Consider the following 17,355-nt stretch of genomic DNA (forward strand, 5'->3'; position numbering starts at 1 on the left):
AAAGTGGGAGATTGACTTTTCTACTAAAGCTGCAAACCACAACACATTGATAGGCCACTGTTGAGATTGTAGTAGCTCACTGAAAAGGCTTCTGATCTTGCTAGTTTGTTGTTCATTGGCATTTTCTAAATGCTTGAGAATAATCATAATAGCCTTTCCAACATTAACCTGTTGTTCTCCTGCTGTGACAGATTTCAGCTCCCATACTTTTCAGTCATCTTGGTTGAGAAATGTTAGGCTGGTAGAAAGCACTAAGTTTCCAACCAGAATAATTGCAGGCTTTTTGACATTTACCTTCTAGCCAGAATATTCTATAGGTATCTGAATGAGCCAGTTCTCACTTTGTTTTTTCTGTGCTGACATCAATACAGAGCCTGAAATACAATAGCAATAGCACTTAGATTTATATACCACTTCACAGTGCTTTACAGCCCTCCCTAAACAGTTTACAGAATCAGCATATTGCCCCCAACAATCTGGGTCGTCATTTTACCCACCTCGGAAGGATGGAAGGCTGAGTCAACTTTGTGCCTGGTGAGATTACATAACTCGCAAAATAGGGAGTGGGGGGAACTTCATACCGAAACCACATTTCTACTTTTCTCTGTATATTGTTTTAAAATATGAATGCTTTCTGTGTTTACTGTTTGTCACAACTACCTTTTGCAATCAGTATTGGAAAGAAGGTGCTTCTGCTCAAAAGATTACATCTCAAACTTTTACATAAGTGTATGTAAATGTAAATACATTATAGATTCCTTAGATATCGAATTATAATATCAATCCCATTGCAATTCTATGGTTCCATATTCTGGTGATTTTATTATGCTTTTATCTTAATTTAATATATTATGTCCTATATTGTATCGTCCACATATCTTTTATACATACATATTTGCTGATGCTTTATTTAAATTAAATTTGTATATCAGTGATTGCATGACTTTTCTGTATGGCATTCACTAAATAAATAATACTAGGTTGATATTTATGTTACAAATATACATATTTGTATAATACCTACATACCATCTCCACATAGTTTACTGTGTATTCAACAGACAGATAGAATGCAGCATACATAACAAAAACATTGCTATTAAGCAGGAGCAAGGGAAATCAAGCCAATGATGATTAAAAGTGGAGCATTTCTATTTAATAGCTACCTAACTGGGAAAGGTCAATTTCAATAAATATTTGTCTTAAAGATCTACCCAAAGGGACAAGCAGCAGAAAGAGAAGAGCAAGAAAACTCTGCCTATTGTATACTGTATGCTAGATTAGCTCTGATGGAACACTAGCAAAACCCAGATAATAATCTAAATGAGGGGGGAGCACATGCACCTTATCAATTAACTAAAAGCTAGCTATTTAAATTATTAGTTATTAAATGTAATTTAAAGAATACACAGGTTATACTTTACTATAATATACTTTCACAACCTAAAAAAACTCATAGATGCTGAACAATACATATGGAAAGAAAGTACTGTATATCAGCTCATGGCATCAATGCATTCTAAAAGTCTGCTTCATATTTTGTGGTGCTTACAATCATTAAGTCAAAAGTTTATTTGCCTAATGTGTCTGTGCATGCTAATCCTTACACTTGCCAGCTTTATCTCCCTCCTCTCTTCTTTGGAAAAAGGAATTTGGATTACGCAATCCTGGAAAACAAACCTGTTGCCTTGAAGCATGAGCTAACATGTTATAATACTTTATGGCTTGCAATTACTAAGGTGGATACTAAGCCAAATAGTTTTCTTGGAGGTTATCATCCATTCAGATAACATGTTGGAAAAGAAAATAGGATGAAGTGCAGCTGCTCAAATAGAAATACCACATTTTTTATTGTTGTTTTCCAAAAGTTCTATACTTTAATATTATTTTTGAATCAATATAACTTTCTTTCTCCCTGTGTGTGTGTGTGTGTGTGTGTGTGTGTGTGTGTGTCTAACTATCTGCCTCATCATCACTTATTATTCTTGCCAGAGCAAGCCTACAGAACCCTGTATTTCAATAATTTGTAGAAACTGTCATTTAAGAGCTTGGAAAATAAAGCAGCCTAATTTTCAGCTATGATAGAAAGCTTGAATTCCCATGATCTGAAGCATGTTACGTTCCACTAATAATTTGAATATGGCTCCAATATGGGCAACAGAAAAAGGATCAGTTCTGAGCTAGTTTTCCTCCATATATGCTGTAACACAATGCCCATCACTGCAAGCCATTGCAGCCCACAAGAAGGCTTTGCGGAAGTTTGATCCAAGTGATATAGGGATCATGGTCATCAGCAAACAACCCATTAATTTATCACTGATAAATTTGGAAGGAATACCATTAGAAAAAGTTGAAAAGGATCACGTACCTCAGTTTTAATTTACATGAAAGCTGGGGCATGATCAGTGAAGTAAAGACAAGGATAGAGAAAGCTTGAACAGCATTCTTCAAAATGAAAAAGGTCTTCTGCAGTCACAACATAAGCCTGCCTAAGACTGAAAATCAAGCTTCTCAGATGTTACATCTTTTCTATCCTGGTCTACAGAGTAGAGAGTTGGTCTCTGTCAGAAAACCACTTGAAGAAACTAGAAGCATTTGAAATATGAATTTACAGATGACTGTTACGTATAAACTGGGTTAACAAAATCACAAATAAGGAGGTGACAAGCCGCCTGGGAAAGCAAAGGGAAATAAAGCCATTGAAAAGTGAAAGTTAGAATATTTTGGACATGTGATGCGACACCCAGAAAAATATGCCATCCTTCTCTTAATCCTCCAGGGAAAGATTGAAGGCAAACGAGGTCCAGGCAGAAGAAGAACATCATGGCTTCAAAACCTTAGGGACTGGTTCGGACAAAATTCAGCAGCACTTTTTCATACGGCTGTTGACAAAAATAGGATTGCCAACATGATCGTCAATGTCCGATGACGGATATGACAAGAAGAAGAAGAAGAAGAAGAAGAAGAAGAAGAAGAAGAAGAAGAAGAAGAAGAAGAAGAGGAAGAGGAAGAGGAAGAGGAAGAGGAAGAGGAAGATGATCTAGGGATATGCTAAATTAAATATTCAAAAAAATAAAAAATCTGAAGCATGAAGCAATTATATAATTCAGTAATGGTACAATGCTTCACTTAAGCGATTTCTTATATTCAGGGGTAAAGAATTAACATAACCTTCCAATAGAAAGGGAGCTATGGAAAGGGGGCTTCAAATTTAAAGCATATCTACTGATTAAACATACTAGCATTTCCAGGAGCTACAGAGGGATGGAGAGTTCATAGCTATGGTTTACTTTCTCCCTCCTCAAGTAATAGACTTCCACTGAACCCAATTCAGTTCAATTCTTGGAGGAGCAAAAATAAAGCAAAAATACAGTAGACTATCCCTTACATAGTGGAGTTTCCTGGACAATCTTTTGAATCGAAAGCTGTGTTTTTCAAACTTGGCAACCTTGCATGGACATGGACTTCACCTCAGTGGTGAAATCCAAATTTTTTTACTACCGGTTCTGTGGGCATGGCTTGGTGGGCGTGGTTTGGCTTGGTGAGAGTGGCTTGGTGGGCATGGCAGGGGAAGGACATTGCAAAATCTCCATTCCCACCCTCCTCCAGGGGAAGGATATTGCAAAATCTCCATTTCCACCCCACTCTGGGGCCAGCCAAAGGTGGTAATTGCTCAAAACTGAGCAAACTGAGCAAATTTTGAGCAAAACTGCTCAAAATTTCCACTACCAGTTCTCCAGAATCTATCAGAACCTGCTGGATTTCACCCCTGCTTTACTTCCCAAAGCTGCCAAATTTGAAAAACATTGCTCTAAAATGAGACACTGATTTTGAGAGGGCATGCTGTATACAAATTGTCCTTATTTATTGTCGGCCTTGTATAGTGACTGTTTAAAGTTACAATAATGTAAAAAACTCCAACTTTATGACCAATCCTCACATTTACGACAGTTGTAGTGTCCTGCACTCGTGTGATTGTCATTTGCATGTTTCCCAGCCTGCTTGCGACAAGCAAAACTAATGGAGAACACAGAAGTAAAATTATTAAATCACATCACATGCAGTTTTGCTTCACAACTGCAGTGACTTGCTTAATGACTGTATGGGAAGCAACAGCTTTAGTCCTTTACCTTCACATGATTTTCCATTGAACGACCATGGTGCTTAGCGATGGAATTGCTGGTCTCAATGATGATCACGAAGTAAGAACATGTGTGTGTTTTAAATTTTCATCTTCCTAGGGCTCGTGTATTGTGAAGGCTTTGTTTTGTTTAAGCATGGTTCTTTGAATAACTTATAATTGGCTAGTTCATACAACCCAATCATGTAAGCCAACTTTTAATTATTTAGCAAAGCATGGTTAAAGAAACCACGAATAACAGAATAAGAGTTGGAAGGGACCTTGAAGGTCTTCTAGTCCAACCCCTTGCTCAGACAGGAGACCCTCTACTATTTCAGACAAATGGTTTTCCAATCTCTTCTTAAAAACGTCCAGTGTTGAAGCATTCACAACTTCAGAGGCAAGTTGTTCCACTGATTAATTGTTCTAACTGTCAGGAAATTTCTTCTTAGTTTCAGGTTGCTTTTCTGCTTGATTAGTTTCTATCCATTGTTTCTTGTTCTGCCTTCAGGTGTTTTGGAGAATAGATTGACCCCTTCTTCTTTGTGGCAGCCCCTCAAATATTGGAACATTGTTATCATGTCACCCCTAATCCTTCTTTTCATTAAACTACTTCTTTTAATTAAACATACACAGTTCCTGCAACCATTCTTCATATGTTTTAGTCTCCAGTCCCCTAATCATCTTTTTTTTTTTTTTGCTTTAATTTATATGCTGCCCTTCTCCGGAGACTCAGGGCGGCTTACAATGTGTTAAGCAATAGCCTTCATACTTTTGTATATTTATACAAAGTCATCTTATTGCCCCCACAATCTGGGTCCTCATTTCACCTACCTTTGAAAGGATGGAAGGCTGAGTCAACCTTGAGCCTGGTGAGATTTGAACTTGCAGTAATTGCAAGCAGCAGATGTTAATCTGTTAATAACAGTGCTTTAGTCCACTGTACTACAGCATCTTTGTTGCTCTTCTCTACACTCTTTTTTAGTCTCAACATTTTTTTTATATGGCAACCAAAACTGATGCAATATTCCAAGTGTAATCTGCCCAAGACATTACGAAGTGGTATTAACACTTCATGTGATCTTGATTAAGTCCCTCTGTTAATGCAGCCTAGGACCGTGTTGGCTTTTTTGGCAGATGCAGTATATTGCGGGCTCGTATTTAAGCAATTTAAGCATCCACTAGGACTCCAAGATTTCTCTCACCAGGTACCACCTATTCTCTGTCTATGCATTTGTTTTTTCTTGCCAAAATATAGGATCTTTCTTTTCTCACCACTGAATTTCATTTTGTTAGATACCTCCCAATGTTCAAGCTTGACAACATCCTTCTGGATCTTGAGCCTATCTTCTAGAGCAGTGATGGCTAACCTTTTTGCCGTCACATGCCAAAAGCGGGGAGAATGTGGGGTGGTCGCACCCATGCATGCCCATACCCATAATTCAATGTGCCCCACGCATGTGCATGTGACCCTCCCTGCTCCCCCCGCTTTTGTACGGTGGGCCCGGTAGGCCTTTTTTCGCCCTCCCCAGGCTCCAGATGCTTTCTTGGAGCCTAGGAGGGCGAAAACAGCCTTCCCCACCACCCACCCCAAGGCCGTCCAGAGGCTGGAAATGGCCCATTTCCCGACTTCTGATGGGCCCTGAAGGTCCATTTTTCGCCCTCCCCAGGCTCCAGAGGATTTCTAAGAGCCTGGGAAGGGCGAAAAAGGCCTTTCCCACCACCCCCCGGAGGCCCTCCGGAGGCCAGAAACAGCCCATTTCCCGACTTCTGGTGGGCCTGGAAGGCCTGAAAATCAGCTGGCCGGTGCGTGCATGGACGATGGAGCTGAGCTAGGGCAACGCTCGCGTGCCCACAGATATGGCTTCACGTGCCACCTGTGGCACATGTGCCATAGGTTCGCCATCATGGTTCTAGAGTGTTGGCTATTTCCTATTCATGCCAGTGTGGTGTCGTCTGCAAATTTGATGAGTTCCCTTTCTATCCCCTCATCTAAATTGTTTATGAAGCTACTGAAGAGTACTGGGACAAAGACAGAGCCTTGCGGCACCCCACTGTATGTAAAACTGAGTTGTTGTTTTTTACTGAACTATATACCCTTTTTTTTCTCACATTCCCACACAGACAGTCCATGCTATCATCATGTCAGAATAGTATTAGCTGTGCACAAATAAAGGAGCTGAGATATTATGATTAAATCACTAGAACTTTTGGCAAAATCCCAGGCCTCTTCATGATTCATTCTTTTAATAGTGGCTGTGGCATAAATCAGCAGCAATATTAATCACAGCTGTGGTAACTAAATCAATTACTTATTTACAAATGTTTAACTTGCTTTTCACTGATAAAGAATCCCAGAGTAGGCTTTAAAACTAGTTAACTAGTTTTAGACTCTAGATCCCACTTAAACTAGACTCTAGTTAAGTGTGGACCCTGGTTAAACTGGGGCACAGTCAATATCGCCACTCATGCATACAAACAGTAGATAGCACACAATGTCATAGGCATCAGGGAAGAGTATAAACCACTTCCTTCAGCACAACTGTACAATAGATCACTCCTCATCTTGCTAATGGCCTCACCAAAATTAGATGGTCAACCAAGCAATGCAGAAAATGGAAAGAACACCCATGTGTCAGGTGGCATAAAGAGAGGGACACATTCAGCTTGCAAGATACAGATCACCTCCTTTTCTCTGCACAATATAACAATATGTACTGTACATGCAATTATTTCTTAATGCAATTTTTTTGTTCCTTAGAAATACAATAACCAATGAATTAAGAAAATTTAAGACAGAGATTACCTACGGTATATTACAGGTAAATTTAATTATATCATCTGAGAGAAAGAAATATAAAAATATTACATGTAAAAATAAAGCACAGCCTGTTTTTATTTTTTAAATAAAACTTTAAGCTTTGATCATAAAGCAATATTATTAGACTTTCCACTGAATCAAGAGTACCAGCATATATTTAACTCATGCATTTCTAAGAGATATTAAAATCAGACTCTGCTGATAACTAATATTGTAATAACCAAGGTGGGGGCTATATAGAATACCAAGGATTTAAAAATCCAAATCCATTTAGAAAGCTTTTGCTTTTTTTCTCCCAAAGGCACATATAACAGTATGGATTTTCCTGTGTAAAAGGGGGTCACCTAGTGGCAAGAATAGAAAAGATACTCTGAGATTTCAAAAATTCAGATGAAATTTATCACTCTGACAATCAGTTACAGAATAATCAATATAGTTATAATTTGAACCAACAACCCCGCGATCCCATACCTGTCTATTCAGAGTACTTAAGGCCAATGTAATTATCTTGGCACCCAAGGAAGGAAAACAAATACTAGCGTTCTTTCCAGCAATAAAATTGCAACGATAACAAATCCAATAACTAGGAATTTATCTCTCTTTCATACTGAAAGGTTCTCATTGTATTAAAAGTTTGAGTGTTGCCAAATCTTGCTCAGATATTGTCTGCAGTGATTTGTGTATTTATTTATTTGCAGTAGTAAATAAATGTTTATAATAAATGCAATAAAAATAAATGCAATATAAAACTACTTGCTGAGTTTGTAATACTCTGCCATTTATAGCCACATAAAATTATAACATCATAAAATAGCTCCCTACCCCACCTCAAGGACACAGTGGTGTCAGACTGACTACAACAAGTTCCCAGAAGCTCTAGGGAAGACTTTTTACTACCTTCCAGAAAACTGTAAAGCAAATTGCCATCCAGATCTCCTGATGAACAACAAATAGTCTTTCACGATCAACAATAGTCAATTTGTTCAGCGATTGTTCAAAATTATTGCAGCACTGAAAAAATGGATGTATGACCAGTCCTCTAAGATCTAGCCAAGGCAGCATCACATGACTACAATCCAGACACTTGGCTACCTAGCTAATAATTATGATGCTGTAGGGAACTGTGATCACTTGATCACCATTTGTGACCTTCCCTGCTGGTTTCCCACAAGCAAAGTCAATGTGGAAGCCAGCAAGGAAGATTGCTAGTTGTTCCAGTAAGACACTTCTGCATGTAGCACACCCATCTGCCAACAGTCTCCACCGACTCACATTGGGCTTCCCAGGGCTTCCCCCATAGCATCCTGCTCTCTTATTTGGGACTCCTGCCACTTCATACTTAACAACTCATACACCTTGAGGTTATGATAGCAACCAGGACTGCCAGGATTACTGTGACTAAGCAACACAAATATATTGTGTCAAGCTTTATGCCTGCCAATTGCCATCATAACACAAGGACTACCTGTAGTCTAGTTCCCACTCCTCTGACCTCATTGGAGATGAAGTATCAACATGCTCCTGAGAGCTAAATGAATTAGATTGGCGCTATCTAAATCAGTCAGTCCTGTAAATACCCAGATGCCAAGGGATTCATAATTTACAACCAGCACTTTTAATTACATTTGGAAGTCTACTGGAAGCCAGTGGAATGTCCACAAAACTGGTAACAGTAACAGAGCTGGAAGGGACTTTGGAGGTCATCTAGTCCAACCCCCTGTTCACGCAGGAGAGCTATACTAGGGATTCGAACCACCAACTTTTCTGATTGACAAGCTCAGTGTCTTAGCCACTGAGCCAACTAGTCAGGCCAAGTATAGTCTGAACCACCTAGTCAGGTGCTATAGCTAGGCTGCTCATATTTAATAATTGCAACTTCAGAATAGCATTCAAAGAGAGTACATTGCAGTAATTGATCCAAGAAATAATGAGGCATGGACATCCATGCTGATTTTGCATGTAAAGCATCTGCACCAGTGTTGAGTCATGTATCCTCCTTATATAACTTGGGAAGTGTCCATTGGATCTGGATAGCAGACTTGAAGCAGCTAGGCCTCTTAAGGGCAAATTTACAGCAAACTATGCTGTAAATTCATAATTTCTATGTGCCTTTGTACCTTTATTCCTGGCCATGACAGTTGGAAACAGCCCCTCTTTGACTGAAGGTACTAAGATATTTCTGTCTCAAAGTGCTTGCAGAATTCTCCCCCTAAGCAAGATATGGATATATCAGAGGTGTATATATATTCACATTCCTCCTTAGTCATGCAGTTCTCTGGGTATCACCATTTCATAGAGAGTGAAAGTGGACTTGGAGATCCCCAACTCCTGTGTAGTACAGGAATCTCCTTGAGGTCATAGGATAAATGTGAGGGGGAAATCAGGGGGGTAGTGAATAAGGAACAATTTTGCCCTCTTAGATTTCTTAAAGGAAATTAAAAATATACACAAAATAAAAAAGTTTGAGGCAGCTTGACTCCATCTTTCTGAGTCCTTCATTTTCCACTTTCTCTTTCCAGCACTGACGTCAATGAACCTACCCAGGGAGAATTGGCAAGTATTACAAGTCAACAATCCTTACCTGATTATATGGCATCAAGTTGTCAAATCCTGGGGATTGCACAGACCATCTCCAGAAGGAATCCATTTACTTCCATTTTAGACTGCAAAAATGAAGGCCACCACCAGATGGGAGCAGTGAGTTAGGATTTTCTGTAATTTCTATTATCTAGTGATCAACTGGATTTTGGCAGTTCAGATAAGGCAGCTCTAATTTATTTTTGTGGACTGCACAATGCTGGATTCCCCCCACCGCCTCTCTTAAAATAAATACATTATGGAGAACTTTTATTTCCTTCACGTTGTTGAGTTGTGCCTTAAACTACAATGAAGAAAGAGAAACTTGGGCGCTTTTAATAAACTTGCCTTTTGTCTCCCGTTTCCCACTTCTTTTCGATCATTATTTTTTGGTAATATGGGAATGAGAGCTAGAGCTTCCCCAAAACAGGTTCCTTGATACTACGGTAGTAATTTTGTCTCATTGCTATGCAAGTCACTCCGTGCTCAAAAGTCATCCGATCAGAATTCAGTTGGGCTATGACGGGGCTACCAACTCCTTCAGTCTCCCAAGCTGCGTGCAGTCAAAGTCTTATTGCAGAGGAAAAGTTGCAAGACTACGACACGCGCTCCCAGCACTCTTTTGCCTTCAGCCAATCATCTCTCACTTTTCGAATTCGTAGCCAATGAGATTTGAAAAACAATCCAGGCAGCGCGGTTCGGAGGGTTCCTATTGGTTCAACCGAAGAACGCGGAGGCAAGATTATTTTCAATTGCTGACCAATCGCTTTCGGATGGCTTCGGCTTTCTGAGGGCTCGAGGGAGAAAGTGGCAGATTTGAATGTGTAGCGGCGCTCGAGGAAGATAAAGTGAAAAAGAATTTGGAGCGTTGCTGGATTCTTCGTGGGAAAGGTGAGCAATGAACTCATATTTCTCATAAAAAGGTGCATTTAAGTTAGGGTTGCTGTTTTCTCTGCATTGTCAAGAGAAAAGTAACGGGTGTGAACACTGATATGATAAGGAACTGAAAATTGATAAAGGAGATAGAATATGTATGTGTCAGTCATTTGAGATAAGCCAATTCAAGAAACAGGCAGGGCAGGGATTCCAGGAACTATATTAATGTTAATATGGAATCATACATTATTAAAAGTCTGCCCAAATTTCTTTCTGTCCCATCTTGTACTAAATAAAAGCAAGGGCTATTTTGAATTTCTTTTTCAGTTTTCCCTTTTTCAGGACCGAATCTCCTCCAAATCATCAACTAAGGGTTCACGCCTTCCTTTACATTATGATAGATGGAGACAGTAACAGAGTTGGAAGGGACCTTGGAGATCATCTAGCCCAACCCCCTGCTCACGCAGGAGACCTGTGGCTTCTGCAGTAATCTTATGTTACACAATCCAAAATTAATTTGATGGGAGCCACAGGTCAAAGAAGAAGAGAAATAGCATCATGGGGCCCTCGCACAGATATTTCTATCAGTCAGCAGGACATAAGGGTGGAACCTAGCGTGGAAAAGAAGGTAATACACATTTATTAGAAGAGGGTAGACAAAGTTATTGAAAGATTTGAAAGTAAGGGCTAGAAAAGTGTAGAACATCTTACTGGAAGTTGGCAAAGGATTTTAGGAGCCGAGAAATATGGTCAGAATGGCCACAGAAGTAACATATACCCTGTAGTTGGAGCACTACTCTGATATTTAACTTGTACGCACACTTGACTATTGAATAAATATGTATTGCTGCTTCTTGCCTTTTCTTGGTTTATAAGAATCCACAACTGACAAGGTGAGATCTGAATAAAATCTGGTTTCAAAAAGGGCAAGAAGCTTTCATTATTGCATTATGTTGTGAGAAACATACCTAAGATTACCTAGTAGGGAAAGACAGTTCCATGAACTTGGAAGGTGACGTTTGCATTTTATTTGGGGTTGCCATGTAAATGTTCTTAATTAAAAAAATATAGCATATATAGATCACTTCTACAGGTATTGAGGCATTGTAGAAGTGCAATGCTTCCCTGAGTTAGATTGTTTTAGGAGGTCTCTGGAGGTTTGTTGATGTTTTAAAATATTACTATTTATAAATACGCAGGCAGAGCATAATCAATGTTAAACAGTTCAGGGAAGCGGCTAACAAAACTCTTAAGAATACTATTTCCCCAAAAGAAAACTCTTTGCTTAAACTAATGCAAAACAGTTGCAGAAATGTAAAGAACTGACCCACGATGATGGGAAAGGAAATAGGATAACAATCAGAATGCTTACTTAGCTATTTCTAGCAAAAGAAGAAACTGGAATAAAACCAAATGGAATTGCCTGTGTGCAGATAACATTCCAATGATCCTGCCTGTTACACAATCCTGATTTCCCTTCCTAGGTAGCAGAATGGATTTTGCATGAATCTTACTCAAAACTACTATATATACCATTTGGTTCAATGAGACTAATTCCTATGTAAGCATGAATTCCTGTGTGATTTGAAACACATCTATCCTTCATTTTAGTCATGTAAGTATAATTTTAGACACTGAAAAACAATTCCTTTCTCCAATTTATAATGTCTCTTATGTATTAGGAGAGTGAAATCTGGTGACATGAGCTGGGTTGTGGAAGAGTGGAAAGAGGGTCTTTCCACCAGAGTCCTTCAGAAAATTCATGACCTTGAAAGTCAAGTTGAGAAATTTAAAAAGGAACGTCAGCAAAGGCAATTTCAGCTGGAATCTCTGGAGGCAGCTTTGGAAAAACAGAAGCAGAAGGTAGCATAATTACTGTATAGCACATCGCTTTTTGAAAAAAAATACCATTATCACATTTCTCATAACTCCTGTGTTGATTAAAAGCTTGCATACTAAAAGCAGAGAGGTTGCTGTTGTTTTTAGCAGGTGCTTATTTCATAACTAGCTGTTACCTGAGGGGAAAAAACGTTCATCCAAAATGTTGCCCTTTATTCTTGGAGATTAAATAAAAGGGTAAAATTTAATTGGGTATTCATAGGCCACAAACTGTTGGTGTCTTCATGTAGAGAAACAACAGAACGTAATTACAATTCCTCAACCATGTTTTCCAGTATTTCTGTTTGGAAAAAAAAATACTTTCTATTGGTATTTACATCAGGGGTGTCAAACTCGCATCGTCGGCAGCGTCACGTGACATATCAGGACTTTTCCCTGCTTCGCTAAAACGGACATGACGCATCTGGCCTGTGGGCTGAGAGTTTGACAGCCCTGTTTTACATTAAAAGGGATGTTCCTTTTTGATCATGTTTTGTGTAGCTCCAGTTAAAAGTTAACTAGGTGTTGAAAAAAATGAACACACAATGTTTAAACTGGTCAAAGACAACCCTTGGCTCATAAGTCATATGGGCGAGACAAAGATGAAAACTTATTTGTTCAATTTCCTTGGATATAGCAATGGAAATGAATTCACATGCATTAAAAATTATATGCAACATTTGGAAGGCTTAAGGGCCAGAGCAAAAGGTTTATGGAGCCTTGAGACTATGGCTAAATATCTAGGAGCTGAGATAAGAATAACATAGTTTTCTACTTTCATCTGATTTTTAAAACCAAAATGCCTAAGAAGACTGAGTCAGACTCGAATATTATGGAAGGGTAGTAGACCTGCTTAAATTTCCTTTCAGCATTGTTCAATCCTATTGCTTGTCCCTATACTGTTTTATCTTAGTGAGCGGGGGGGGGAGAAATACAGGGGTTTTATGTGATGGGAAAGGCAGCTTGGTACCTGGAGGGATGTGAAGGAATGTCTCTTTTTCTCTAAACTGTTAGGTTAAGATTTCTTTCTCTTTTTCTTATTTTAATTTGCAGAAAGAGAAATAGAGCTGTTTCATACCTGGTTTAGCTCTTGGGGACTCCAGCAGGCTGTTTTTGTGCCCAAAGATGGTTATCTATGCCATGAAATAGGAAAATTAGATAGCTATCTATTCTCTGTAACCATGTGAATCACATATTATTAAAAAAACTGAAGCCTACTGTTACATTTCCATAAAATATAAGTCTACCAAAACTGGACAGCTACTAGTTGGCAACAAAGAGATGTAGGCAACTCCAGGTCTCCAATAGCCACATTGCTGCAGCTGAGATTGGTAGCCCTATGAAATAGGATCTTAAAGCCAGACCCTGTGGTTACATGTTCATGGATTCTTTATTATTCTTTTATTAAGGTTGATAAGGAAAAAAATGAAGGTACAACCTTGAAGAGAGAAAATCAGAATTTGATGGAACTTTGTGATAACCTAGAGAAAAACAGGCAGAAACTTTTTCATGAACTTCAGATGAAAGAATCACAAATTAACTTTCAAGAAGGACAGCTCATTTCAAGCAAGAAACAGGTTGAAAATCTAGAGCAAGACCTTAAAAGGTGAACATCTTTTTTAAAGCAAGATAGTAAGTAGGAATGGGTTGCACAGTTGCATTAGCTAGCCAGCACCGAAACCATTGTCATAGTATCTTTAGCAATAGTGACAAAGGAAATTCCAAATCCAATCATATTCCATTAAGGGCACTAAGTTTGATTGGAATTGTATTCATTTAGAGGGCAAAGCTACTCATGCATTATAAAAAGTTAAAATACTTGGAAGCTTTTAATTTAGAACCTACCGTACCTTTCAGAGTATAAGATGCACTTTCCCCACCCAAAAAAAGTGGGTGGAAATGTCCGTGCATCTTATACGGCGAATGTTGCCGAAGCCCCACCTGCCGGCTCCCAACCTTCGGCCTCTGCCTCCCAGCAATTTACTTCCTTGCAGCAAACAGCCTGGTCAGCTTCCGCACAGCATGATTTAGCACGAACAGCTGATTGACGGTTGGATCAGCCTCCCGGAATACCACCTAACAGCTGTTTCATGCTGCGGGGATTGCTGCCGCCCATCAGCGCCATCGCCGCCCATTGCCACTGTCACCTATCGCCGCCTCCACGCACCCCATTTTCAGTCCGTCCCAGGCAGCAGAGATAGGCGGTGGTGATCCCCACCATCTGGAATGGGCTGAAAATGGGACCCACGGAGGCTGAAAATGGGACGCACGGATAGGTGATAGGTGACAGCACCGGTGGGCAGCGGCGATCCCCGTAGCCTGGAACAGCTGATAGGAGGTATTCCGGGAGGCTGATCCAACCGCTAATCAGCTGCTCGTGCTAAATCAGGCTGTGTTGAAGCTGACCTTGCTGTTTGCAGCAAGGGGGCAAATTGCTGGGAGACGGAGGCAGATTTTTTTTCCTGTTTTCCTCCCCCAAAACTAGATGCGTCTTATACTTCGGAGCATCTTATAGTCTAAAAAATATGGTATACAAAAAAGGAACATTATAGCAGTATTTAAAAGTATACATGGTAAGAGGAAAGTGAAGAGAGACTTCTGTCTTTCTGATAATAACTGCTTGTAGAATGAATCAAGACAAAAGGAGACACCGAGTCCATCATTAATCTATTCAAATTGCTATAATAAGTTGGAATGATGGCCACCAATTTCTACTGCTTTAAGAAGTGGTTGGATAAATTGATGGAAGACAAAGCTATTAATGGATCCTGATTATGTTGGCTGTGTTTTCCTTCTAGTAGCAGTGACAATGTGCCTCTCAAGATCATTTTTGGGGAAACCAAAGCTGGAGGGTATTCTGTCCAACTTATGGGCATTTCATAAGCTTGTAGTTTACCACTTTGAATGGAATACTGATTAAATTGGCCTTTGTTCTAATGTAGAAAAACTCTTTTGATGTTTTTTTAGTTACTAATGAATTACATAAAACAATACCCTTTTTTCAGCTTTGTTTTATTTTTGCAAATAGGAACATTTCCCTGTGAAATTATAGTATCCAGTCTATCTAAAATTGGCACTGAAAAATTGGGGCTTAGCATCCCAAACTGAGCATTTTAATAGATAAAATAGTTTTAATAATCTGTGTATGTATGTATGTATATATATATAACTTTTTGTTCTAGCAGAGTAGGATAAAGTGGTTTGGATCCATATTATAATGCAATGAAGGAAGGCAGTATTAAATTGCAAGCCTGTAATATTCTATATTTGAGGTTAAATAATATTGTCGTTTTCCAGTGCTCCCACCAAGATTATTATCTAACCATTTCCTTGATTTTAAATACTTTCTGATAAAAAGGTTACATTGTTTATATTTTAAAGAAATGTAGCCACAGTCTTCCCTTGAAATAGGATTGATTTCTGAGTAACCGTACATAGAATTGCTCAGTAAGTTAAGTTGACATTAATTTACACTGAATTCATTGGTACAAGTAATTTCCTAATGTGTTCCTTGAAATTCAGTCAGCTTAAATTTAGTCTTAAATTGTTTTGTTGCTATCCTGAATTTCTATCCCTTTCATTAACAAAAATAGATACAAATCTGAACTGGAAAAACAACCAAAGACCTTTGGCAGTGGAGATACATCTTTTGAAAATACACCACAGAGAAGCAACACTGGTTCTCCAGCAACAATCTACAATGGTATAAGAGATACATGTATATCTGTATATTTTTCCCCTGGGGATCTTACGAATATAATTCCTTCTTTACTGAAAGCATCTCAATTAAATATCTTCACCTTTTTTGCTGTAAAAGGTTTATTGTGACATTTTTGTTCAACATTAATAGATTCAAAAATCCAAGAACGTCAAAGAAAATCCTGCAATGAAATGGAAGAAAGAAAAGACCTGAAGGCAGAACCAAAGAGCATGACAAGTCAAGTAAGACTTTAAAACCCTGTATGGTATCCATACATACTACTTTGTTTCCCCGAAAATAAGACCCTGTCTTATTTTTTTTTGAACCCTGAAATAAGCGCTTGGCCGTATTGCCATGTGCTTAAAAGCCCAATTGGGCTTATTATCAGGGGATGTCTTATTTTGGGGAAAACAGGGTAACTGATTTGAAATAAGAATCATATGATTAATAAATAATTTTAAAGTCAAGATTAAAAGTAATAATTGAATAATGTATCTTTGTTTTGCTAGTGATCAATCATAGGAGACAATGCATGGCTAATTATACACTTTTGTAATTTATAATAATAGAACCTTAAATTGATAAATTGTAAATTTATGAGAAGAATTTAATGGTCTAAATATTAATTTTATCACGCATCAATTACATCCTTACCTAAACAGAAAATAAATTCAATTTGTGAAGGAAGGTTGAGGATTTCTGCATGATTCAAAACATCTCTTTTGTATATTAACTGCTCTCTCATATCCAAAGTCTGGGTGAAAATGTTGGCCCTACTAAGGGGAATGGAATAAGATAGTGGGGGACTGCAGGTGACTTCAAGTCGTTCATATGTGAAAAACTAAAATCAAGTCTACAGTTGGTTGTTTAATTATCCTTTACTGAAGCATCTTCTCTATTAAGTCCATTTTCTCTCTTACTTTTAGAAGAAAACTAATGCCTTGCATTCAGAAGGTAATATAACTCGCAGAGAAATTGCTCGGCACCAAGCTTCCTCATCTGTATTCTCATGGCAACAGGAGCAAACTCCAAGCCACCCTTTGTCCAGCCATAGAGAAACTCCCCATAGCAGTGGGTCAACCGAATTAAAATTTTGTTTGGAATCTGCAGGAACTCCTAGTCCTAATATTATAAAATTAAGCAAGAAAGATTTCATCAATTGCAATGTCACCAACAGCAGCCAAGATTCTTCAATCGTTGAGCAACTGAAAACTCAGAACCAAGGTATTTTTAAAAATATTATAAGCAACTTATTCTACATATATTTGACAATGCAATCATTTTTCTGCAATAGACAGCCACTTTGGCTAGCAGTTAAGGCACTAGGCTAGGAACTAGGAGACTGTGATTTGTAATCGCACATTAGTCATGAAAGCTGGCTGGG

At 38.6% G+C, this 17,355-nt stretch overlaps 1 protein-coding gene across 1 annotated transcript in view; it reads left to right on the forward strand.

Annotated features, from left to right (window-relative positions):
- The first annotated feature begins 12,094 nt into the window (after nt 1-12,094).
- CENPF (centromere protein F) overlaps nt 12,095-17,355 on the forward strand; it is a 28,892-nt gene continuing 23,631 nt past the window's right edge. Inside the window, exons 1-5 of the mRNA XM_070948980.1 lie at nt 12,095-12,256; nt 13,681-13,877; nt 15,865-15,974; nt 16,122-16,213; nt 16,898-17,195. Coding sequence (XP_070805081.1) covers nt 12,095-12,256; nt 13,681-13,877; nt 15,865-15,974; nt 16,122-16,213; nt 16,898-17,195 — 859 coding nt within the window. The remainder of the gene's footprint in view (nt 12,257-13,680; nt 13,878-15,864; nt 15,975-16,121; nt 16,214-16,897; nt 17,196-17,355) is intronic.

Source organism: Pituophis catenifer, unplaced genomic scaffold (genome assembly GCF_029215685.1).
Source record: "Pituophis catenifer annectens isolate HBS135680 unplaced genomic scaffold, rPitCat1.0.hap2 SCAF_1, whole genome shotgun sequence".
In the NCBI taxonomy this organism is placed as follows: domain Eukaryota; kingdom Metazoa; phylum Chordata; class Lepidosauria; order Squamata; family Colubridae; genus Pituophis; species Pituophis catenifer.